We start from the raw sequence: 21,277 nt of genomic DNA on the forward strand, positions 1-21,277 counted from the left end.
CCAGTATAAGACTTCTGTTAAAATTTCTCCAGCACTCAAGACAGTCACTGGTTCAGAGCAAGAGCTGGCAGCATCACATGGATTTCCCCATCTGAATTATTTCCTGTTGATTAGTAGGATGAGGCTGGCTTTCTCCTCTGTGCCTCTAACCAGCGCAGGTATCCTGACCTTCGATCTGCAGAATACTCTGTGAAGGCTGAAATGTTTCCTTTCAGCAGAGAATCACTCTGAGTGATTGCTGTGAACCAGAAAATCAATGGAGATCTGTATTGTCTTCAGTAGCAGTTGTAACTGGGGATTGTTTTCACTTGGGCTCTCTACAAATAAAACATCCTGCAGTTGGTTATAGCTTCAACCTTGAAGTGTTCTGCTTCCAGCTGATAGAAATGGGAGGTCAGGCCCCTGGAATGTGGCCACTCCAGTTCCCTTTGGTGTTGAAGGCTGCCTCCCAGTGCAGCTCCTTCCATCTGAGACCCTGTGGCAAATGCGTGCCCGAAGACAGGCAACCAGAATCTCCAAGGGGATAATGCAATCTTGCTGCAAGATTATTGGGTTGTTTCATTTAGAAGACAAATGAGCTTGTCTTGCAGTGGGAGGAATCATTTGGGAGCGTGTTGTGTTATGCAGGAGGAAATGAGATGGCTTCTTCAGAGCTTCCCTGGGGAAAGGGGGTGCTCGGAGCAGGGGAGCGACTCCCTGCTGATGGCTGAGGGCAGCCTGACTCCCCACCCACTGCAGCTCAGAGCCTTTGAGGTAATGCAAGGCAAATGAGGCTGCCTTGAAGAGGTCCTTGAAGTCACTGGAATGATTGGAAGTATCCCCAGGCTGCCTTGAGTAGGGACAAAGTGTCTGGGCACTGTGCTAGACACACTTGAGGGCAACTGGGTATTTGAATCCAGACCCAGGTACCTGGGCTGTGATCTTGGCAGTGCTGCAGGTAAGCACAGCCCGGGGCTGTTTGAACAGGGGCCTCTTAGGGCCCTGCTGGGTTTCATGTCCTTGTGACTCTCAGGTCTGGTCTTTTAAGAAGTAAAGGCCTGGGGCTCTGGCATGGCAGAGAGAGAGTCACAGGGTGCCCAAGTGGGCTGGGCTGAGCGGGAGTCCGCAGGCTCTGAGAGCTCTTCTGCCTGGAGCTGCATCAGTGGGTATCGCCCAGGAGCAGCAGGAAGGTGCTAATTTGGAAGTAAGCTGCTTTCTAAAAACAATTGCACGAGGAAGATGACAAACACAGCCCTCCCCACAGAAACCAGTCATCCCCAGCAGAGCTGTGGACTGGAACCAGCTTGCTCAGGCAGGAAGAGCCTGGTGCTGCGATGCTGGCAGCTCGAGCAGAGCTTGCAGGTGTCTGTGTTCTGCCACAGCTTCCTGGAGCAGGGCTGATGGTCAGGAGCAAACTTAAAGTGTAGTTGGTGGTGCTGCGGGGCCATGGGCCTGCCGTGGGGCCATGGGCCTGCTGTGGGGCCATGGGCCTGCTGTGGGGCCGTGGGCCTGCTGTGGGGCCATGGGCCTGCTGCGGGGCCGGCCGTGGGCCTGCCGTGGGGCCGTGGGCCTGCCGTGGGGCCGTGGGCCTGCTGTGGGGCCATGGGCCTGCTGCGGGGCCGGCCGTGGGCCTGCTGTGGGGCCGTGGGCCTGCTGTGGGGCCGTGGGCCTGCTGTGGGGGCCGTGGGCCTGCTGTGGGGGCCGTGGGCCTGCTGTGGGGCCGTGGGCCTGCCATGGGGGCCGTGGGCCTGCCATGGGGGCCGTGGGCCTGCTGCGGGGCCGTGGGCCGGCCGTGGGCCTGCTGTGGGGCCGTGGGCCTGCTGCGGGGCCTGTGTGGGCTGCAGTTCCACACTACAGCACCAGCTGGCTTTAAAATACAGCAGTCTGTGAGCTGCAGCAGCTGGAGAGCAGAGTGGTACTCTGTAGAGCTGTAGCCCTTTGGGGGGTGTAAGTCAGCAGTGGAACAGCCCTCGGTGGGCTGGCAGCGTGGTGAGGGACACTGCGTTCCCGGGGCCATCTCCCTGTCAGGCATCCCTGGGGTGCTGTGCTGCCTCAGTGCCTTCTCCCTGCCTGCAGATGGGAGAAGTGCTGGTGCTTGGCTCAGACGTGGCCAGGGAAGAAGGGAGCGCTCCTGTAGCTGGGCTTGCTCTGGCCTTTGCTTTCCGAAACTGAGTGAGGTGAGGTGTGGCCTCTGGGCTTGCTGCACAGGGCTTGGGTGGTGTGAGTTTGCAGCTGCACTAACCAGAGCCTGATCTCTTTGTTGGTTTTAGTTTGTAGAGCCAGAAACTTGGGTTTATAGCTCACACAGCCAGCTCTTCAACCATGTGTATGTTAACAGCAGCAGCTTTTTGTTGGCACCGTGTAATTCCCATCTAGCAAAACCTGTGATGCTCTTCAGCTCAGAGCATAAAGGGATCCCCAGGACCAGACAAGGGGGTGCTGTGGTTTCCCCCTGTGTATAGGGCAGCACAAGCGGTGTTTGTACTGTCTGGTAGATGGATGGGTGAATTTGGATCTATCTTACCGACCCTGGACACTGCTGATCTTCCCTAGGAAACTCTGCCCTCCCCTTGCTTTGCCTGGCTGCTGTGTTCAATATCAAATAACAATTGATTTACTTTCCCCAATTAGATTACAGCCCCGTGGGTGTAAACAGCAGCTGGGAAACTTGAGCTGTGCCCTGGTAAACACTCCACACCCCTCCTGTGGGTTCTGAGCTGGACAGAGTGTCACAGAGGCCCTTCCTGTTAGGTGTCAGGGACCCCAGGGCTGGGTGCTGCTGGGGCAGGAGTGGAGGTGGTGGGGAGACAAGGAGTTTGATTGCAGGGCCATAGGGACAGGCCGCCTCTGCTGCTGATTTGGGTGGCTCTTCCTTGCCCTAGCTCCCAGGTGGCTGCTGCACCCCTGGCACAGTAGCACAAGGCAGCCTGGGCATCCTGTTCTGGAGGTGTAGCCACAGCTTACAGGGCACTTCTGTAATCAGAGTGCTGCAGCTGCTCCTGCACTGCCCAGTTGGGACGTGCTGCAGCTCAAGGCTTGGCCTAGAAATGACTTTTAGGTGGGTTTTTTTATTCCTAAACAGGAACAGCTTAAGATGGTGCTCCCCTGGCAGAGCGTGGGCGCTCCTCAGCCCTGGGGTGCCCAGTCCCTGCCTTCCCTGCAGCAGGCAGGGCCCTGGCAGCGTGTGCCCATGTGTCTCTGCTGAGCAGCTGGAGACCTGGGCTCTGCTCTCACCACTGCATGAGCCCTGCTCCAGTCTGCAGCAGTGGGTCCTGCAGAGGAACCCCAGGGCTGTTCTGCTGCCCAGCCCCAGGAGCTGGTGTCAGGTGGAGCTCCCACAGCCGTGCTGTGCTTTACCTGGGCAGCATGGAGTCAGGGTTTCTGCTGGGAGGGCAGAGCTGGGAAACATCTGTAAAGAGGCAAGTTTAAATTTGATGGGATCTACACAACACCTCAGGAGGCTTTTGGGGCTGCCCAGCAGAGAGCATGGGGAAAGCCAGGGAGCAGTCAGTGACAGCACCTCTGTGCTGCCTGCTCTGCTGGCAGCTTGGACACAAACACAGTGAACTATGGTGTACAGCAGCACCATGGGCAAAAGGCAGCTCAGGGGTGCAGTTCCACCTGTGCCTTCTAATCTGGTACCTCTGAAAGGGCCGTCCCACAGGGAGCTTGACTTGCTTGGGGATGATCAGCGCTTTGGAGCTGGTGCTGCTCGAGCACCTGCAGCAGGTCCTGAGTGCAGAGGCTTCCACTTCCACAGGAGAGGTGATGGAATGGGATTGCCTGGGGGATGTCAGTGAACAGCACTGTCCTTCCAGTCACCTGCCAGTGATGAGCTCACAGGGGCTGCATGCTGTTTACATGCCTGAGGGGGTACTGGCTAATGGATGTGTGTAGCTGTGTTTTGGTGCAGAGATTTGACGAGTCGAAGCTCTTGCATCTGACCTTTTAGATTATTCTAGGTGGTTTTAAAGTGTCTGAGCTCCAGTCTGTGCTGCAGACACAGCAGCTGTGGGCTTGGGCTGCCTGAATCATTTTACATGGCACATGCCAGGGCTGGGGACCCATTGAGCTGAGAAATAACCCCCTTCCCAGACACTGTAGCCTGTCCTGGTTATTTCAGAGCTCAGTGGTTCCCAACTGTACGTCCCTCTTGAAGGGCATGTGTCAAAAGGTGATGTGAGGGCTGGGGTGAGCCATCAGGATAGTTCCCACTCTCACAGCCATCAGGACTCTGCTCAGTTTGTGCTGGAGTTGGGGTGCAGAGGGAGCTGCTGTGGGGTTTGAGCCTCTGAGTCCTGACTCACAGCGAGAGGCAGCTTGGCTGGCGACCCTGCTGTAGGCTCCTTCATTCTCTGTAGGAGTGTTAAATGATGCTCCTCAGCATCTTTGGGCATGAAAATGCTTTTGGAAACCTAGACCTTCTCCTCCTCTGCACCCCCCTCCCCTTTAGCTCCTTCTTGGAGTGGAACTGTAGCTGCTAATGTGGCACATCCTGGGACGTGTTAATAGAGACACGTGTAAGTACTGTCAGCAGTGCAGCTCTGACTCCCCTGCAGCGAGTACAGCTGGGCTCACAGGGTGCTCAGGGCCAGTCTGACCCCAGTGGAGACTGGGGCAGCTGGGACACCTTCCTGGGCACTCCATGAGCATGGCCAACCTCTGCTGCAGGCAGAGGGACCTGTCTGGGGAGGAGAAGGAGCTATTGGGAGACTCACGGCACATCCTGCATGGGTAATCAGTTTGGAGCAGGTTCATTTGATACTGCTCAGTTAATTGTGCTAAAACAGTGCAGGGAACAGAAGGCACCTGTGAGGGGCTGAGCTGGGATTGGTTCTGTTGGATTACCCTGAAACATCAAAACATCTGCTGAGGGCCCTGCTGTGAGCTCCTGTAGTGCTGGGGAGCAGCGGGTACCACTGCCTGCCTGTCCCTGGGTGGTCAGAGGTGTCCTGACAGCCAGGGCTGGTCTCTAATCCAGGGCTGGACTGGTTAATACAAGGCTGGTGGGTACGTGGGGGGTGGAAATGGTCTGGGTCTGTCCGTGTGTCTGTCGCTGCCAGTGGGTTTCAGGCAGGTTGTGTGTGGGCCTGGGCAGGACAATGGGAGCTTCCAGCTTGAGGGTCAGAACTTCACTGAGACCAGGGGATGTGGTTGGAGCAGGGCAGGCAGGGGGGAGTGACAGCCCCTGCAGTCAGCAGAGCTGTACTAGGAGATCACTCAGAAACTGGGTGTGTGGGGGTGACCTGGGAGGTGTGCAGGTGTACCTGTCATCTGCATGTCAGGGGCTAGGGGAAAGGTGTGCCTGTGGTTTGGGAGCCCCTTGGAACAAGAACCAAGGAGAGTGATGACCCTGCAACTCCATTGTACTGCAGGGACCTGCCTGGAGACGCTCAGTTTGTCACTGATGGTGTGGGAAAGGGACTGCCCTGTCACACACCTGGGACACACCAGACCACCCAGTCTGGGTGCCAGGATCCCTTTCTGTTTAATACACAAGGTGCAGTCCAGGCAGGTGACCTGGTCCTCCCTGGACCCATGGAGCTGCTGGCTCAGAGCCTGAGCTGCAGAGCTCCCAGCCAGCCCGCAGCACCCAGGCACAGCCCTGCACTGCCCCTGGACAGGAGAAGGGTAATCCCTGCAGGCACTGCTTGCACAGCACAGGGGCACCCCAAAACCTGCAGCAGCCCCCATCCCACAGCTCCCTCAGCCCTCACAGGGCTCAGCATGCCACAGCCATGAAGGCTGACAAGACCCTTAGGAGCAGCACCAAGCTTCCAGCTCCAGGAGCGTGGCCCTTCCAGGGGGTGATGTGGGCAGCTGGGTGGTGCTGTGCAAGGAGAGAGGATGCTCTGAGCCACTTTGTGCCTTGGAGCAGCACAGTGTTAGGTGAGATAAAGCTCCTCTCTATGCCCACAGAGGGGCTTGAGAGGCAGTAGCAGGAGGGGCACCCTGCATCATACCTTGCTGGGCTGCTCCCAGATCCATCCCAGAAGCCACCAGCCCATCACAGGCCCATCTGCATGAGCCTGGAGCTGGGACATGTGATGGCAGGTGGGACCTCAAGCTCCTTTGTGCAGGCACCATCTGGGGTTGTCTCAGCCCTGTGTGTATCCAGGCATGTTGCCCACCACCCTGAGCCATGGGGAGCAGCAGCTCTCCACATCACCTTTCAGACTGAGGAGGTTGCTGCTGAGGGCTGGGATATGCTATAGGATGAAGCTTGGGACTGCACTGAATTTAATGGGATGTTTAGAGGAGGAACCAAAGGTGGGACAAGAAAGGGGTTTTGGTGATGTGGGGAGGACCAAAACTGGGGATCAAAGGAGTCAGCTGGGTAAGGGTAGGTGGCCAGCCAGTGTGCACATCTGGATATCAGCTGAAGGAGGACTTTGGCCTCAGGGTTGTAGGTCCAGGGGGCAGGAGTTGGGCAGACTGAGTGTACAAGCACAGCAGCTGCAGCATCCACCTGCTGTGGGTATTTTCACTAATGGACTTCCATCCTGTCAGGCCAGGGGCAGGATGAGGCCGCTGCTTCTGTCCATCTTCACATGGGTGCTTGTCTGTGATGTGTGTGGCCAGTCACCTGTGTATATCCACACACACAGGTGTAGTGGCTGTGTGTGCCTGCTGGGAGCACACCCTCAGCCTCACTGCTGGTTGGATCTGGGGGTGTGGAGCAGCCTTGCCCTGGCTGTTGTGTCCCTCTGAGGTATTTCCTCTGGTGCACAGCAGTTAGTTTCTTAGTGTACTTCACAAATGTTTGTTCCTGCCATCAGCATCTAACAAACTTTATGGCTTCTTTCCGTTTTTATAGGACAAAACCCACCACCCTGGGCCAGGCACTGAAACTTGTCAACCGATGGGACAGAGAGCTGAGACACTTGGCTGTACTAGGACACTAAAACATAGGGCTTAGCCAAAGAAAACTCCCCCCAGCGTGGAGGCTGCCTCCTGCCAAACCCTGTAGTATTCTTGGGAGGCTTTTCTATACCTCTTCTCCATTTCCAGCCTTTCACACATCATGGTATTCCTTTTGACTCCTTTTGCAAGCTAGCTCTGGCTCTGCCTTCCGCTTCCCCTCACGCTTTGGTCTGGGTTCTGCAGTGTGAGCTGCTGGCTGTAGGCTGTTCCTGCGTTTCTGCCTCCAGCTTCTACTTGGGAGGCTCCTCTTGGATGTTGTGACTGACCTGCTTTTTTCTCTCTCTTTTACTATATCTCCCTCTCTCTCTCTCTCTCTCTCTCTCTCCCCGATCTGTCTCTTGCCTTCTCCGTTCTCCTCACCTCCATCACTGCAGGTTCATCATGCCTAGTGGCATATAAAAAGACTCCACCTCCTGTCCCACCTCGGACCACATCAAAGCCGTTCATCTCTGTCACTGTGCAGAGCAGCACTGAATCGGCACAGGACACCTACCTGGACAGCCAGGACCACAAGAGTGAGGTGACCAGCCAGTCAGGGCTCAGCAATTCCTCCGACAGCTTGGACAGCACCAGGACACCCAGCGTGACCAGGGGCAGCATCGTCACTCCAGCACGAGACACGCCAGAGTTACCCCAGAAAAATGCCACTTTGAAAAGTGACAAAGGGACCCTGACCAGTGAGGAGCCCAAGGTGGAGAACGTCCCCAAAAGAAAGCTGTCCTCTATAGGAATCCAAGTACGGAACAGTTTGTTCTCCTTTGTCCTAAGGAATGTCCTTAACCCATCCATTTAGCCTGTGCATTTTGTGTGGCCAGGGGTGCCCCCAAACTCAGACTAGAGAAGCTAACTGCCTGTGTTCCCTAGGCTGAAATCCAGCTGAAGCCTTCCATAACAGACTGGGAAGGGCTGAGCTCTTGTGGCATAGAACTGAAATGTTCCCTAAAGCAGTGGGACTGATTTAACTGGGCGAGTCCCTCTAAAGGCACCTGCTGCTGCCAACATGCCTGTGCTGAGCCCATGCTCTGGCCTGGGTATTACTTAACATCAATCTGCTCTTTGTCCACCACAGTCCTAGGGACAGCTTTCTTCTGAGAGGTGGGCACTTCTGCTTGACATCCATGTAGTACAGGCTGCTGCAGTGCACAGTGGTCCTGGGGCTGTAGGCAGGAGGGTGCAATTCCTGGCTGCCCTCTGTTCCCAGCAGGCTGACGCTTCTCTTGGGGGAAGCACTTAACTCTCTGGAAGCCAATGGGAACAAGCTGCTTGTTACATGGTCATATGAGAGCCCCACTGGGTGCTGTAAATCCCTGCTTCACTCAGCAAAACTGGAGTCATGTTGCAGGTGTAGAGTGTTCTTGTGGATGGGTTTCCCAGTTACGGGTGGCTGGCTGCTGTAGGCGCTCGTTCTGTCCCTCAGTGCTGCAGGCAGGAACTTGAGCCCACAGGCAAGTCCAAGTGCAGGACCTGAGCTTTGAGCCACCACGTGTGTGTGTGTGTGCTGGATAAGTTCTTCCCCCTCTAGCTGGGCAGTTAGGTGTGTGTGATAGGGAAGGCTTTTCTGCTGGGCTAGTGAGTGAAGCACTTGCCAAAAGGGCAGCGAGGCAGGAGAACTCCCATTGGAGAGGCTGTTTGCCTTCCTCTCCTCCTCTTTTCTGAGCTGGTTCCTGAGCCACCTGCCCCACATCCTGGGTTTCCTTCCTAAAATCTTCTAACCCTCTTATCCAGAGCTATGGAGGGTGTCAATCCCTGGGAGAGAGGAAGCTGGGCTTTGCTGTCAGCCTTAATCAGGTTGCTGCCTCCTCAAATCTCTTGCCCTTTGTCTGTGCCGGATGCTACAGGCACACCTGCTCCCTCAGGGATGCAGCCCCTGGCAGTGCCCCAGAGCAGGTACCTGGCTGCAGCCCAGCAGGACGGAGCCCTGATGCTCAGCAGAGACAGACCTGGGCAGCAGCCTGGTGCTGCTCCTCAGAGCACCCTCCAGTCGGTGTGTGGTGTCAGCATGCTGTGTGTGTGTGTGCAGCGCTCCTGGTCTACTAAGGTGAATTCCAGCAGCAAGTTCTTGTGTCTGTTTTTGTCTGTCTCTTTTTTGTTTGATAAGGTTGACTGCCTTCAGCCAGTGGCAAAAGAGGAGCCTCCTCCACCAGCCACCAAATTCCAGTCCATCGGGGTACAGGTAGAGGACGAGTGGCGGTAAGTGAGACACGAGCTTGTGTAGCTTCCTTCCTTTTGAACTGCACTTCCCCCACCTTGCACTTAGACTTTCTCCCCTCCCTTGTTCCAATATGAGTGGTGGTGAATGGGGGCCCGTGGAGAGCTCTTCCTCCACAGCACACACCTGCTGCAAAACGCTCTTGGTCTGTAAACAGCCAAATCAATGGGAGTTTTGAGATGAAAATTTGTTAAAAGCCCCATCCAAGGTGCAATTACAGCTGTGTGTCAGTCCTCTTGTCTGAACAGCCTATTGCAGTAAGCAGGCAACCTTATAATCCTGTCTGTCTGACCGTGGTGTGTGTCTGTGTGTGAGGAGGGGCAGGGGGCAGGATGAGGCTCGGCTGCAGCCCTAGGGAGCCCCATGGGCTCTGCTGCCGGCGTGTGAGCCCAGCCAGGCTGAGTCCTGCAATTTACTGTTGGCTTTTGATCTCTCTAGAAACAGCCACTCTCGCAGCATGTCCTCCAAACAGGACACAGACTCTGACACACAGGAACCTAATAACTCAAGCTGTAAATCATCTGAGAGAAGCCTCGCTGAGTGCCCCCAACACAACAACGCCGTGGGTGTTGATGCCGCTGCCAGGCAACCAGCCAAGCCCTCACAGATGAAGAGAAACCTCTCCTATGGAGAAAACAATGACCCAGCCCTGGAGCCTTCCTCTCTCCCTCCTCCTGACCCCTGGCTCGAGACGTCCTCCACCTCCCCATCAGAACCCACGCAGCCTGGAGCCTGCCGGCGGGATGGCTACTGGTTCCTGAAGCTGCTGCAGGCAGAAACAGAGCGGTTGGAAGGCTGGTGTCGCCAGATGGACCAGGAGACCAAAGAGAACAATCTCTCTGAAGAAGGTGGGTGTTGGCAGCCCCTGGACACTAAGCTGCAGCAGCCTGGCAGCTCCTCCTTGGAGAAGGGAGTTGTGACTGAGTGTTGGATCAGCTCTCTCTGCTGATAGCCCACAGGGTGAGGGTGTAACGTGGAGATGAGCGCAGGGCAAGGAATCCTTTTTCTTTGGAAAGGGTGAAATAATGCCCTCTAACAGATGGGGTAAGAAATAACACAGGAGGGGATGGTGCAGCCTCTGAGCAGAGCTGGTAACACTGAAATGGCTTGTTTTCCAGGCAGCAGTGGGATCTTTCTCCCTGCCCAGCCCATTGTGCTCCAGCAGGCAGGTGAAAGTCTAGTTGGCAGTGGGGCAGAACGAGCGTGACTTCTGAGCTGGCTTGTTCTCTTGAATCAGTGGACTTGGCTTTAAAGATGAGGCTGCTTCTCATGGGAAAGCTTCACCAAATTTGTGCTAAACACACTGAAAGCTCATGCACAGGGAGCCCAGCTTGGTGTTACTGGGTTCACTCCCAGCTGGACTTGTTTCACTCTGTCCAAAGGAGCTGGCAAAGCCCACACTGCTTGCGGTGAGTTGAGCCTGTGGTGTGTGACCCAAGTGACCAGGCTGCAGAGGACAGTGTCTCTGCTTGGAGTCTGGCTGACTGACTTCTTCAGTACCTGAGAGTGAAGTAATGGTGAGACTGAGACTGGGCTGTAGCTCCCTGTTGCTGCTGGGCCCTGGGGGAGCTGATCTCTAATCCCATTGCATTGGCTGCCAGGCTGGAGGCAGTGCCAGGGCTCTCCCTGCCAGGGCTTGCCCTTGTTTTGCCTGTGGCATGAAAAGACAGCAGACCAGTGGCATTGTGTGTGTGACCTCTGAGAGCAATCAGTCTCCTGTATGTCCTGTACCTGGGGACATGGTGGGTGTGGGTAGAGCCCAGCTGAGACCTGTCCCACCCAGACCCATAAACATTCAGAACTGCTGCAGTGGTGGGTGCAGCAGCAGAGTGGGGAGGAAAAGGGGCATCAGTTCATCCCTGGCTGTGGGGCAGGTGTGTGTGCTGTGGCTGTCTCAAGCCTGCCTTGGGAAGGGAAAAGCCTGTACTGAGTGCGGCCATTAATGAGCAGAGGAGTGTTACTGTACCCAGAAGCTTCTGGGAAAACCCACTAAGAGCAGCATAAAGTGCTGGGGACTAAGTGCCCCAGCCTGCCAGTGCTGTAATCCCTTCTGGGAATGGTTGGAGACAGCTCTCCTGCCCTTTGCACCCTCACCTCCTCAGGAGCAGGCTGTGCTGTGCCAGCAGTGCTGCTGGCTGAGGCTGTGCCCATGGCTCATCCCATGGGCTGGGGGCAGTAAAGGTGCTTTCTGCAAAGTGGTGTAATGTCCTCTGTCCCACTTGCTTTTGTCCTGCTCAAGAAAGACAGATAGATTCACTGCATCCTCTTTCTGTGAGAGCAGTAACTTCCCTGGGGGTCTCAGACTCAGGAGTGTTTCTTTGCTCCAGAAGCACTGGAGTTCATTGCTGCATTTAATACTCTGCTCAACTGAGGCCTTTTTTTGTTCTCTCTCCCCCACAGTCTTAGGAAAAGTCCTGAGTGCAGTGGGCAGTGCACAGCTACTAATGTCACAGAAGTTCCAGCAGTTCCATGGCCTCTGTGAACAAAACTTGGTGAGTTGGGGTCTGTTTCTCCTGGGTTTTGGGAGGGGGGGTGTATCAGCTTCAGGCTGCTGTTGCTGTAGGAGCAAAGCCAGTAGCTGTAGCCTACAGCCTGACCACCACACCACGCTGGGTGAATGCTGGTTTCCATCAGGAGCTGAGCAGTGGGAGGCTGATCTCTTCTGACAAGGCAGTTTGTGGGCTGTGCTGGGCTGTTTGCTGCACAGCTTGGGTGCTCACATGAGCACAGGGGAATTTTCTTGAACTTCAGAGTAGGGCACAGTGAATACACTGAGTCTCTGGCTGGGTCTGAGCTGCCAGCCAGCTGTACTGCTCCATGTCCTGCAAACAGCCCCTTCCCTGGTACTTCTAAAGTGCTTTCTGAGGTGAAACACCTCCCAGGGGGAGGAATGTGTGAGAAGTCTGCTGTTCTTCTCCAGACATGCCTGCTTTGCCAGTAGGTTGTGTGGATGGTGGACAATCCCAGCAGGATTGTCCCTGGTTGGTCACAGTTTGAATCCTGTCCCTTCAGATGCCTTGCCTAGGCAAGGGTTTGTGCTTGCTGAGAGCCTGACAGGGCTTAACATGGGGCTGGGTGGGAATCTGTAGTTTGGATTTCCCCTGAAGTGTTTTTATGGGATGGATTTTACAAACTTCCTCAGAGAAACACAGGGAGGAGGGTGAAGTGCTGAGCATCTGCCTGCTGACCTCTGGCAGATCACAGTGGAGAGCAGCAGCAGCACCACTGCCTGCCAGGCTCTCAGCAGAGCTTTGTGCTGAGCTCTCCCTCTGATCCCAAGCTTTCCCTGAGACAATCCAGGCCCATGATGGCAGCTCAGATAGAACTGGGAAAGTTCTGTGCCTGAGGGGAAACTTAAGCTGCTGAAAATCTCTCAACCCAGCCTGAGAAACACTGAAGCTTCCAGATTTGTGCCTGTGGGGAGTAGCAGAGTCATGTTGCCCTGAAAGCTGTGCTGGCAGCTTTGGGTGGCTGTACACTGCCATGTGAGCTCTCAGGGTGTCAGAGCTGTGCTCTGCTCCACCCTGTGTCCATTCCCACCCTGAAATTGGGATCTCTGTGTAAGCAGCCAGCTCCAGGCCCAAATGGTGTGGCAGGCACCTTCTGTTGGGGATGTCTGCTGTGGCTGGAGACACCTCAGGGAAAGCAGAGCTGCAGCTTCTTGCTACAGTGTCTCCTTCAGGATTCATCTCCAGGCTCCTAGAGGAGAAATCCAGTCAGGATCTCTGCTTCCCCACCTCTGCAGGAGTAGTTGTGACTGTAAATGGTGACACTGTGCATTGAGGGCAGGTGTCTGCTCCGAGTGCTTGACATCCCAGCTCTCAGGGGGGTGACTTCCAGGGGTGGGTGTGTGAGCTGTGCAGGCTGCTCTGCTGCTCAGCAGGCTCTGCTCTTCCTGAAAGGCTTTGGTTTTTTTTCTGCTTTCAGAACCCTAATGCCAACCCCAGACCCACAGCCCAGGACCTAGCTGGGTTTTGGGACCTCCTGCAGTTGTCCATCGAAGACATCAGCATGAAGTTTGACGAGCTGTACCACCTGAAGGCCAACAGCTGGCAGCTGGCAGAGACACCGGAGAGAAAGGTGAGTGTGGGGCAGATGAGAGCAGCCACAGCACCTCGAGGGGTTGCAGGTAGCTGCAAACGGGACATCTCCAGGGCTTTTACCAGGGTGCAGGGTGACCCCGGAGCCTTGCAGGGTGCAACGTTCCTCTCGAGTGACAAGCACAAGGGGGAAGTGTTCAGGGTGGAGAGCCCAGGGCAGGGAGTAGCGTGTGATACAGTGGCCTCTAGTGTTACAAGCACCGTGAGGAACGGGTTTCACTCACCACCTACCGGAACCTTGTGCAACTGCAGCGCAGGCTGTGCTGTGTCCCTTGCCGGGAGGGGGGGAAGGATGACACGGCTCCGGGCAGGGTGTGTGGTGGGTTCTGCAGCTCCAGATCAAGCAGAGCTGTGACAAGCCTGGGCTGTGCTCTGTGACCTGTAGCCAGGCCAGGTGCAAACTCTAGCCCGCTTCAGGGATGCTTAGTGTGATGCAGAGCTCTTCTGGAAGCTGGGGAAGCTGATCTGGAGTGTGTCACTCAGGAACCACTCCTGCTGCTCAGCCCCTCACACCATAGGAGTCCCCACTGTATCCCAGAGCAACCTTCTGTATAGAATCCCAGACTGGGCTGGGTTGGAAGGGACCCCAAGGGTCACAGAGCTCCAACCCCCTGCCACAGGCAGGGACACCAACCTCCAGGCCTGGAGCTACACAAGGTTGCCCAGGGCCCCATCCAACCTGGCCTTGAACACTCCCAGGGATGGGGCACCCACCCCCTCTCTGGGCAGCCTGTTCCAGCCCCTCACCACTCTCTCTGCAAAGAACTTCCCCCTAATATCTAATCTAAACCTTCCCTCCTTTAGCTTTAGTCCATTTCCCCTTGTCCTGCCAGTCTCTGCCCTTGAACAAGCTGATTCCCCTCCTGTTCCTCTGCTCCCTTCAGGGACTGGAAGGCTGCAATGAGGTCCCCCCACAGCCTTCTCTTCTCCAGGCTGACCTAGCCCAGCTCCCCCAGCCTCTCTCCATAGGGCAGCTGCTCCTCAGATCATCTTTGTGGCTCCTCAGACCCCTCTCCACCAGCCCCACATCTTTCTGTGTCCAGACCCTCACCCACAGGACTCCATCTGAGGCCCCCTGAGGGCCGAGCAGAGAGGGGACAACCCCCTCTTGTCTGTGCATTCGTAGTTTATATTTGTGTTTCGCTTTTCTTTTCCTTACTGTCTCCCTAAAAGGAAGAGAAGAAACCACCCCCTCCAGTGCCAAAGAAGCCAGCCAAGTCCAAATCCCAACTGACCCGGGACAAGGCCTCTGACTCGGACAAGCAGCGCCAGGAAGCCCGGAAGCGCCTGATGGCCGCCAAGCGAGCGGCCTCCGTGCGGCAGAACTCGGCCACCGAGAGCGCGGACAGCATCGAGATCTACGTGCCCGAGGCACAGACCCGCCTTTGAGCCAGGGGCAGAGGAAAGGAGGAACCCTGTGGTTTTTATAAAGTCATTAAAAAAAACAAAAACAAACATAACACAAAAACAGGTTCTCTCTCTAAACTAGTGTGATTTATTCAGTCTAGAGACAATGAGCCATCCTTGAAAAGGGCTCCTGAGTTGGCTTTTTTTTTTCTCTCAGCTTTAAGTAATGAAGATTTTAACATAAAAAAAAAAAGAAAAAAAAAAGAAAAAAAAAGAAAACCTCCCCCTTGTTTTCTCACTGGCTGTGGTGTTGCTGAACGGACTGAACAGACTCCTGGAAACTCCAGCCCCTCGACTTGGAACTTCAGTCTTTTTACTTGTTCTATCTAATGAGAATTATTAGCTTGTTTACAAGAAAAGGACAAGAAAACATGAAGCCTTGAGCACTTGCCATGCTGTGTTCTTCCTCCTCCTCAGTTCTGTTCTCCCTTCTCATCCTTTTATTTTTGGTCTCCTTTTGGGTCCCTCTATCCCACCTTCTGCATGGCTTCGTTTACCGTGTTAGAAATACCCTCTCTTCACAGAGCTCCCGACCAGAACACCCACTCAGCGTGTACTACTGTTGCACTCTGCTAGCAAGCAGCCTTTCTGGGGTTGGGGGTTGCTTTTCTGTTTTCCTTTTGATGGGGATATGGGGGTGGGGTGGGTGGGGGGAGGTTGGGGTGGGCAGAGATGGGGCACTGGGTTTGTATTCCTGTTTCACTGAGGTGAGAGGATGACAGGGTCTGTGGAATGTAATGCAGTTGTTGAAACGCAGCCCAGAAGCAAATGTGCAATAAGCTGGCAAAGAGGGATGGGATGGGATGGGATGGGATGGGATGGGACGGGATGGGACGGAACGGAACAGTGCTTGGCTGGCTGATCCTGAGCGAGAGCAGTGCAGGGGGGGAGCTGAAAGGGACACACAGCAACTCTGGGGCACGAGCCACACATGCTTTATTTTGGGTTTATTATTTTTTTCCCCCCTCCTCTTCCCTTCACAAAGTTATTTTCCTGGAATTGCTTGTTGAGAAAGAAGCTGCTACACAGGGGGGGGACCCGTTTCCAAGCGGGCTGGGGAAGGGGGAGGGCTGGGGGAGAGCGCCAGGGTGTTTTCAGGGTGGGGATGACTGGGTTTTGTACAAAGAGGAAGGCAGAGGTAGCTGGTGGGAGGCTGCCTGCCTGTATGTATGTGTACATATGCACATATACACTTAGTAGTACCTGTACATTTACTTCATACACACGTATACGTGCCCATACGCACAAGGCAGACGGGTGCAGCACCTGGGTGAGAATGGGCATATGTATAGCATATATTTTTACATGTACTATATCTAGATGTGTGTCAAAGTGTGTGTAAAAATATATACCCTGTGTGTAAGCAGATGACTATTTTTTCCTTATCTCCCTGCTCTCTGGGTAGAGGAAGGATTGCTAAATATTTTTTAGCCTGTTTTCCCCCCCTTTGTTAGGTCTCCTTTTCAGTCTGGCTTCTTGAAGCTGGAACTGCCACCACCAAGTTCTTTGCCACCCCCCTCCAAATAAGCGCTTGGCCCTCAGCCCCAGTGACCTTGCTGGGGCTGGGTTTTTGTTTGGTTTGGTTCTTTTTGCCCTTCACTCGGTTGAATGAGGTGGGAGGTTGTGTGCTACTGCCGTGGGGGTGGGGGGAGGATCCCAAAGAAGTCTTTCTCAGCAAGGGTGTCGGTGATCCAGAAGGCAAAAAAAAAAACAAATAAAAGTGAACTCCTGAATGAGCCACCATTGTCCTGGTCAGTGTTCTCCATGAGCTCCCAAATGGGGAGGTGGATTGCCAGCAAAGGGGGGCTGGGACCTGGCTCCCACCCAGCACCCTGCCTACAGGCAAGGGCTTGTCACGTTGTGCTGCCCTGCTTTTGGGGAGGAGTGTAAGGAGAGGAGATGGAGACCTCTGGCACGGAGGAGAGGCAATGGAGGGCTTCTCCAGGGTGGTTCTTACTCACAGTTTCCACACACAGCTGGGGAGTGCTGCTTTTCCCATGCTGGTGGTCCCTGGGCAGCGCCTGGCTGGCAGGGTTGGGGGATGCTCTTCTCCTGCCCCTGCTGCCATTGCTTGTTGTCCTGGTGCTCGTGCTGCAGCCAGGGTGGGAGGTGGTCTCCCTGCCGGCTGCTCCGTGTGTGCATGTCTGGAGGGGAGCAGTGTGTGCCCACCGGCCTCTCATGGTGTTTCCCGACACCTCTGGGGAGGAGGAGAACTGGGGGCACTGGGCTGGTGCACTGGGAGAAGAGAATAACAATAAACAGAAGCAGAGTTTGGTGCTGCCTGTGCTCCATCTTTCTTCGTGGCTCCCTGGGCGGTGGGGTGGGGGCTGTGTCCCGGCACTGGGGCACAACGCATCCTGCCTGTGGGCAGCAGGTCACAGGAGGGGATCCTCCCCCTCTACTCTGCCCTGGTCAGGCCCCAGCTGGAGTGTTGTGTCCAGTTCTGGGCTCCCTGGGATCAAACAGCCAGGGATCTCCTGGAGAGAGTCCAGAGGAGGGACAGAGATGATGAAGGGCCTGGAGCATCTCCCCTGTGAGGAAAGGCTGAGGGAGCTGGGGCTGTTCAGCCTGGAGAGAAGAAGCCTGAGAGGGGATCTGATCAATGGTTATCACTATCTGAAGGGTGGGACACAGGGGGACATGGGCAGCCTCTGCTCAGTGTCTGTGGGGACAGGACAAGGGTGATGGCCTCAAGTTGGAGCACAGGGAGTTCCCCACCAATCTGGGGAAGAACTTCTTCCCGGTGAGGGAGCCCTGGGACAGGCTGCCCAGGGGGTGTGGAGTCTCCTTCTCTGGAGAGATTCCAGCACCGTCTGGACACCGACCTGTGTGACCTGTCCCAGGGACCCTGCCTGGGCAGGGGGTGGGACCCCATGAGCTCTGGGGGTCCCTTCCCACCCCTACAGCTCTGTGAGCCCAACAGGGGCTCCCCCGGGCCCTGGCGCCTCCAGGAAGATGGTGGGCAGAGGAGGGCGGGGATTGGTGCTTCTGGCAGAGGCCCCGCCCCTCCTGCAGCCTGATAGGCCACATGCCCAGGTGGTCACGCCCCCTTCACTCATATGCCTCTGGTGATTGGCTGGCAGGCCCCGCCCTGGTGTGTCACTGAGCGCCCTGCCCCTGCTGGTCCCCGAGGGTTCCCCCGCCCCGCCCCGTCTCCTCAGCGCCGCGCCGCAGCCGCTCTCTGCGGCTTTACTTCCACAGGGGTGGAAGGAAGCGGCGCCCGAAGGACCGGCCCCCGCGCCAACCCCGGCTGCCCGAGCAGCCAGCCAATCCCCGCGCCGCCTCGCAGCACGCGGGTGTGACGGCGGCCACGCCGCGGCTGCCAGCCAATCGCAGGGCCGCGTGACGTTTGGGCAAAATGGCCGCTCCCTGCCATAAAATGGTGGGCGCAACAAAATGGCCGCCCCCTGTTGTAGGGAAGGGGGGGCGCGGCCTTCCCTGTCAAGCGTTCCTCTGGGTAGGCCGGCAGGCGGGGCGGCCGGGGTGAGCCGACCAATCACCGCAGACCATGTGCTTCCCCGAGCCAATAGCGACCCAGGCTGCGGGCAGGGGGTGGGACTTCTCGGGGAGCGGCGGTGTGAGGGTGGGGTCCGGCCCTGCGCGGGAACGGGCCGCTGCCCCGCCCCCCGCGCCGGCAGCAGCGTGAGGCGGGCCGGGCCGGGCCGGGCCGGGCCGGGGCAGCTCCGGGCTGTGTGCCAGGCTGCTCCCCGGCTGCCCCCGCGCCTGGCGGGGCCGGGTGACCCCCAGAGGGCCCGTCCCACCCAGCGATCCCCCGGGAACAGCCGCTGTCTCTGCTGCTCCCTGACGGCCCTTCCCTGTGGCAGCCAGCGCGGGGCCTGAGGGGCCTGAGGCTCTGCCCGGCCCCAGGGCCCGGCCAGGGCAGAGACCCCTCTGTGCCCCTCAGCACCCCCACTGCGCCGCGGGAGCTGCTGGCAGCGCTGGGGACACCGGCTGTGTGCGGCCCAGCCTCGTCCCCTGTTGCTGTGCCTGGGGACACAGGCTCAGTGCTGCCCAGCCACGTCCCCTCTTGCTGTGCCTGGGGACACAGGCTCAGTGCTGCCCAGCCATGTCCCCCGTTGCTGTGCTGGCATCGGGCTGACAGGCCCCTGCCCTGGCTGAGGCCTCACCCCAGCCCCCCGGGCACCCCAGCCCCGGTGCCTCACCCCAGCAGCGCACAGGCTGGGGGACACCCCATGACTATTCCTGGCCGCAGAGGTGCCTGGGAGGGGGGCAGTGGAGCTGCAGGAGTTTGGCCCAACTCCAACAGCTCCTGCCCACTGCCTGGGGATGGGGGGAGAGCGAGCAGAGCCCTACACCCCAGAACACCAGGGGTGAGGGGGCTGCAAAGTGCCAGCCCCTTGCTCCAGCCCCCACTGTGGGAAATGAGGCACCAGGGGAGGCAGGGCATGGGGCACGCTGCTGGCAGCCCCAGCTCTGCTTTCCAGGAACCAGCAGAAGTAGCAGCGTGCGAGGGGCTGGCCGAGCCCCGCAGCCCAGAGCCCCGAGCCAGAGGGCAGCAGCCTCCCTGTCCCTACCCCAGAGCACAGCTAAAGGGGGGGCTGCTGCTCCGGGGCAGCTCTGTCAGAGCCCTGCTTGGCCCAGCAGCCTGCATGCAGCACAGCCCCACCACCCTTGTGCCTTTCTGCCTCTCCCAGGGATGCCCCTTCCCTTCTCAGACGCTGGCCAGGAGCAGGGAGGACACAAAGGGGTCAGCCCTCTGCTGCTGCCAAATGTTTTCTGGCTCCTGGGATCTAATGCTGCGGGAAGGGAGCTGTCAGAGCAAAGCTGGGGGTAGGTGCAGGGCTGTGCCAGGTACTGGCCTCTTCTCCCCCACCAGCACTGCTCCTCAGAGTGCTTAAGCTGCTTTGGCTGAGTGTCAGGAGGTGGGGGCTGGTGCTGAGGGAGGAACAAGCAACCCCACCCCACCCCCCCAAAAAAAGACAGAGCCCAGTGGAACAACTCATTTTAAAAAAAAAAAGAAACAAAACCCTAAAAAAACCTTTTATTTGACAACAGAACAAACAAACAAAGAAGATATTTACAGTAGTTTGTCGTTTTGCTCCATAAACTTCATTCCAATAATCCCTGCCCTCCCCCCTCCTCCTGGTCCATCCCTGGGCACAGCAGCCCCAGCCCATGGCACGGGCACAGCTGTGGCACCCCTGTGGCTCTTTGGGGGGAGGGGGGGGGAACCACTTTGGTCTGACTGGGGCAAAATATGCAGGGAGAGATGGACAATCCAGAGAAGGCAACAGGACTGCGGGGGGGGTGGCAAGGAGAAGGGCTGCCTGGAATTAAGGGGGGGGGAGCCCCAACATTCAGGGCAGAGAGGAGGCAGAGGCTGCCCATACCGGGGAGCTGGAGGAGCTGAGGAAGGGGATGGTCACACCCACATGAACTGCCCAGCCGGGTGGTGCTGGAGCCACCTGGGAGCCCCCAGCCAACACCCAGGGGTCGGGGCGCCTTCCTGCAGCACCCCCCCATCCCCCCCCACCCCAGCCCCTCCACCTCTTCTCAAGAAACGACTTGGAGGGAACCCCCAGCCCCCCCAACCCTGTGCTGCTCCCTTCTGGTCCCTGTCACCTGCAGCGTGTCATCCCCCCGCCCCGCCGGCTCCAGCCACGGCGGAGCACCAGGTCCTGGGGCCGTTATCATCTCTAGTCATGCAACTTAATAATCAGGCTAATTACCTAGGATTAGTGTTTCCCGGGATGGGTAGCAGAGGGGGGTGTGTAGAGAGGCAGCCCTGGCTCAGCAGCAGCGCCCAGGCTCTGTGACGGTGCGCGATGCCAAACCCGGAGCCAGCCCAGAGCCCAAACCCACCACGGGCCAGGCGGGGGGGGGGGGCACAACCAGCTCCCCCTCCCCAGCAGCCCCAGTCCCTAGAGACCCCCCCAGCCCCGCAGAGCTGGGCACAGCCCCGCTCAGCAGTGGCAGGAAGGAGGGGACAGACCTGAGGGCTCACTCCCTGGGCGTTCCCAGGGCGGCTCTTGGCTGCTGAGACAACTCTGCTTTCCAGGAACCGCGGGCGGCGAGCGCGGCGCTTGGGGAACACGCCGGCCCGTGCCCACACCACACCTCTCTCCCAAGGTTTCAAAAATAAAACATAACAAAGAGAAAACAAAGAACTTGGCTACAAAACTCCCCGGGGTCTGGGCTCCACGGCCCCAGCCCACTGTCAGCGTGTGGCAGGACACACATTGCAGGAACCCCAGAGAACCCCCCCCCAGGAAAGTGTGGAAACGCTTATAGAAGGAAACAAACAAACAAAATCATATAATAAATCACAATTCGAAGGGAAAAAACGTTCCAACAATAAAAAAAAAACCCCAAAACATTTCTAAACAGCACCATGGAGGTTTCTACTGGCAGCATCCATAACACCCTAAGGCAGGAGAGGAGGGTCCCACAGACTTGAGGTTTCCAGTTCATCTGTCCTTCGCCCTTCCCTGGGCAAGGTAGGGCTCCTGGCCAGCACGTGGTACCAGAAAGGCCCTCCACAAAGGGAAAAATAACAAAGGGGGGAGGTGGGGAGGGGAGATGAGAGATTTGGGAGGAAAAGCTTTTCATCCATAGTCCTCAAAACAGACACCATCTTTAAAAAAAAAAAAACTAATTCTCTCTTTCTCTCCATGGAGGATGGTGCTGGCTGGACCCT

The 21,277-nt window shown here is 57.0% G+C and overlaps 1 protein-coding gene across 5 annotated transcripts in view; it reads left to right on the forward strand.

Moving 5' to 3' along the window:
- DLGAP4 (DLG associated protein 4) overlaps positions 1-15,242 on the forward strand; it is a gene marked incomplete at its 5' end in the record, with an annotated part of 66,146 nt that extends 50,904 nt beyond the window's left edge. For 4 of the 5 annotated variants that reach the window (XM_084271718.1, XM_084271719.1, XM_084271717.1 and 1 more), the window contains 6 exons: positions 7,278-7,639; positions 9,002-9,093; positions 9,551-9,960; positions 11,513-11,604; positions 13,040-13,192; positions 14,386-15,242. In XM_084271718.1, coding sequence (XP_084127844.1) covers positions 7,278-7,639; positions 9,002-9,093; positions 9,551-9,960; positions 11,513-11,604; positions 13,040-13,192; positions 14,386-14,601 — 1,325 coding nt within the window. In that variant the 3' untranslated portion in view covers positions 14,602-15,242. Of the gene's footprint in view, positions 1-7,277; positions 7,654-9,001; positions 9,094-9,505; positions 9,961-11,512; positions 11,605-13,039; positions 13,193-14,385 lie in introns of all 5 variants that reach the window. The other variant, XM_084271721.1, reaches the window with a different exon arrangement.
- Positions 15,243-21,277: the final 6,035 nt, after the last annotated feature.

The sequence above is a fragment of the Gallinula chloropus genome, assembly GCF_964237585.1.
Source record: "Gallinula chloropus genome assembly, chromosome: 16".
Classification (NCBI taxonomy): domain Eukaryota; kingdom Metazoa; phylum Chordata; class Aves; order Gruiformes; family Rallidae; genus Gallinula; species Gallinula chloropus.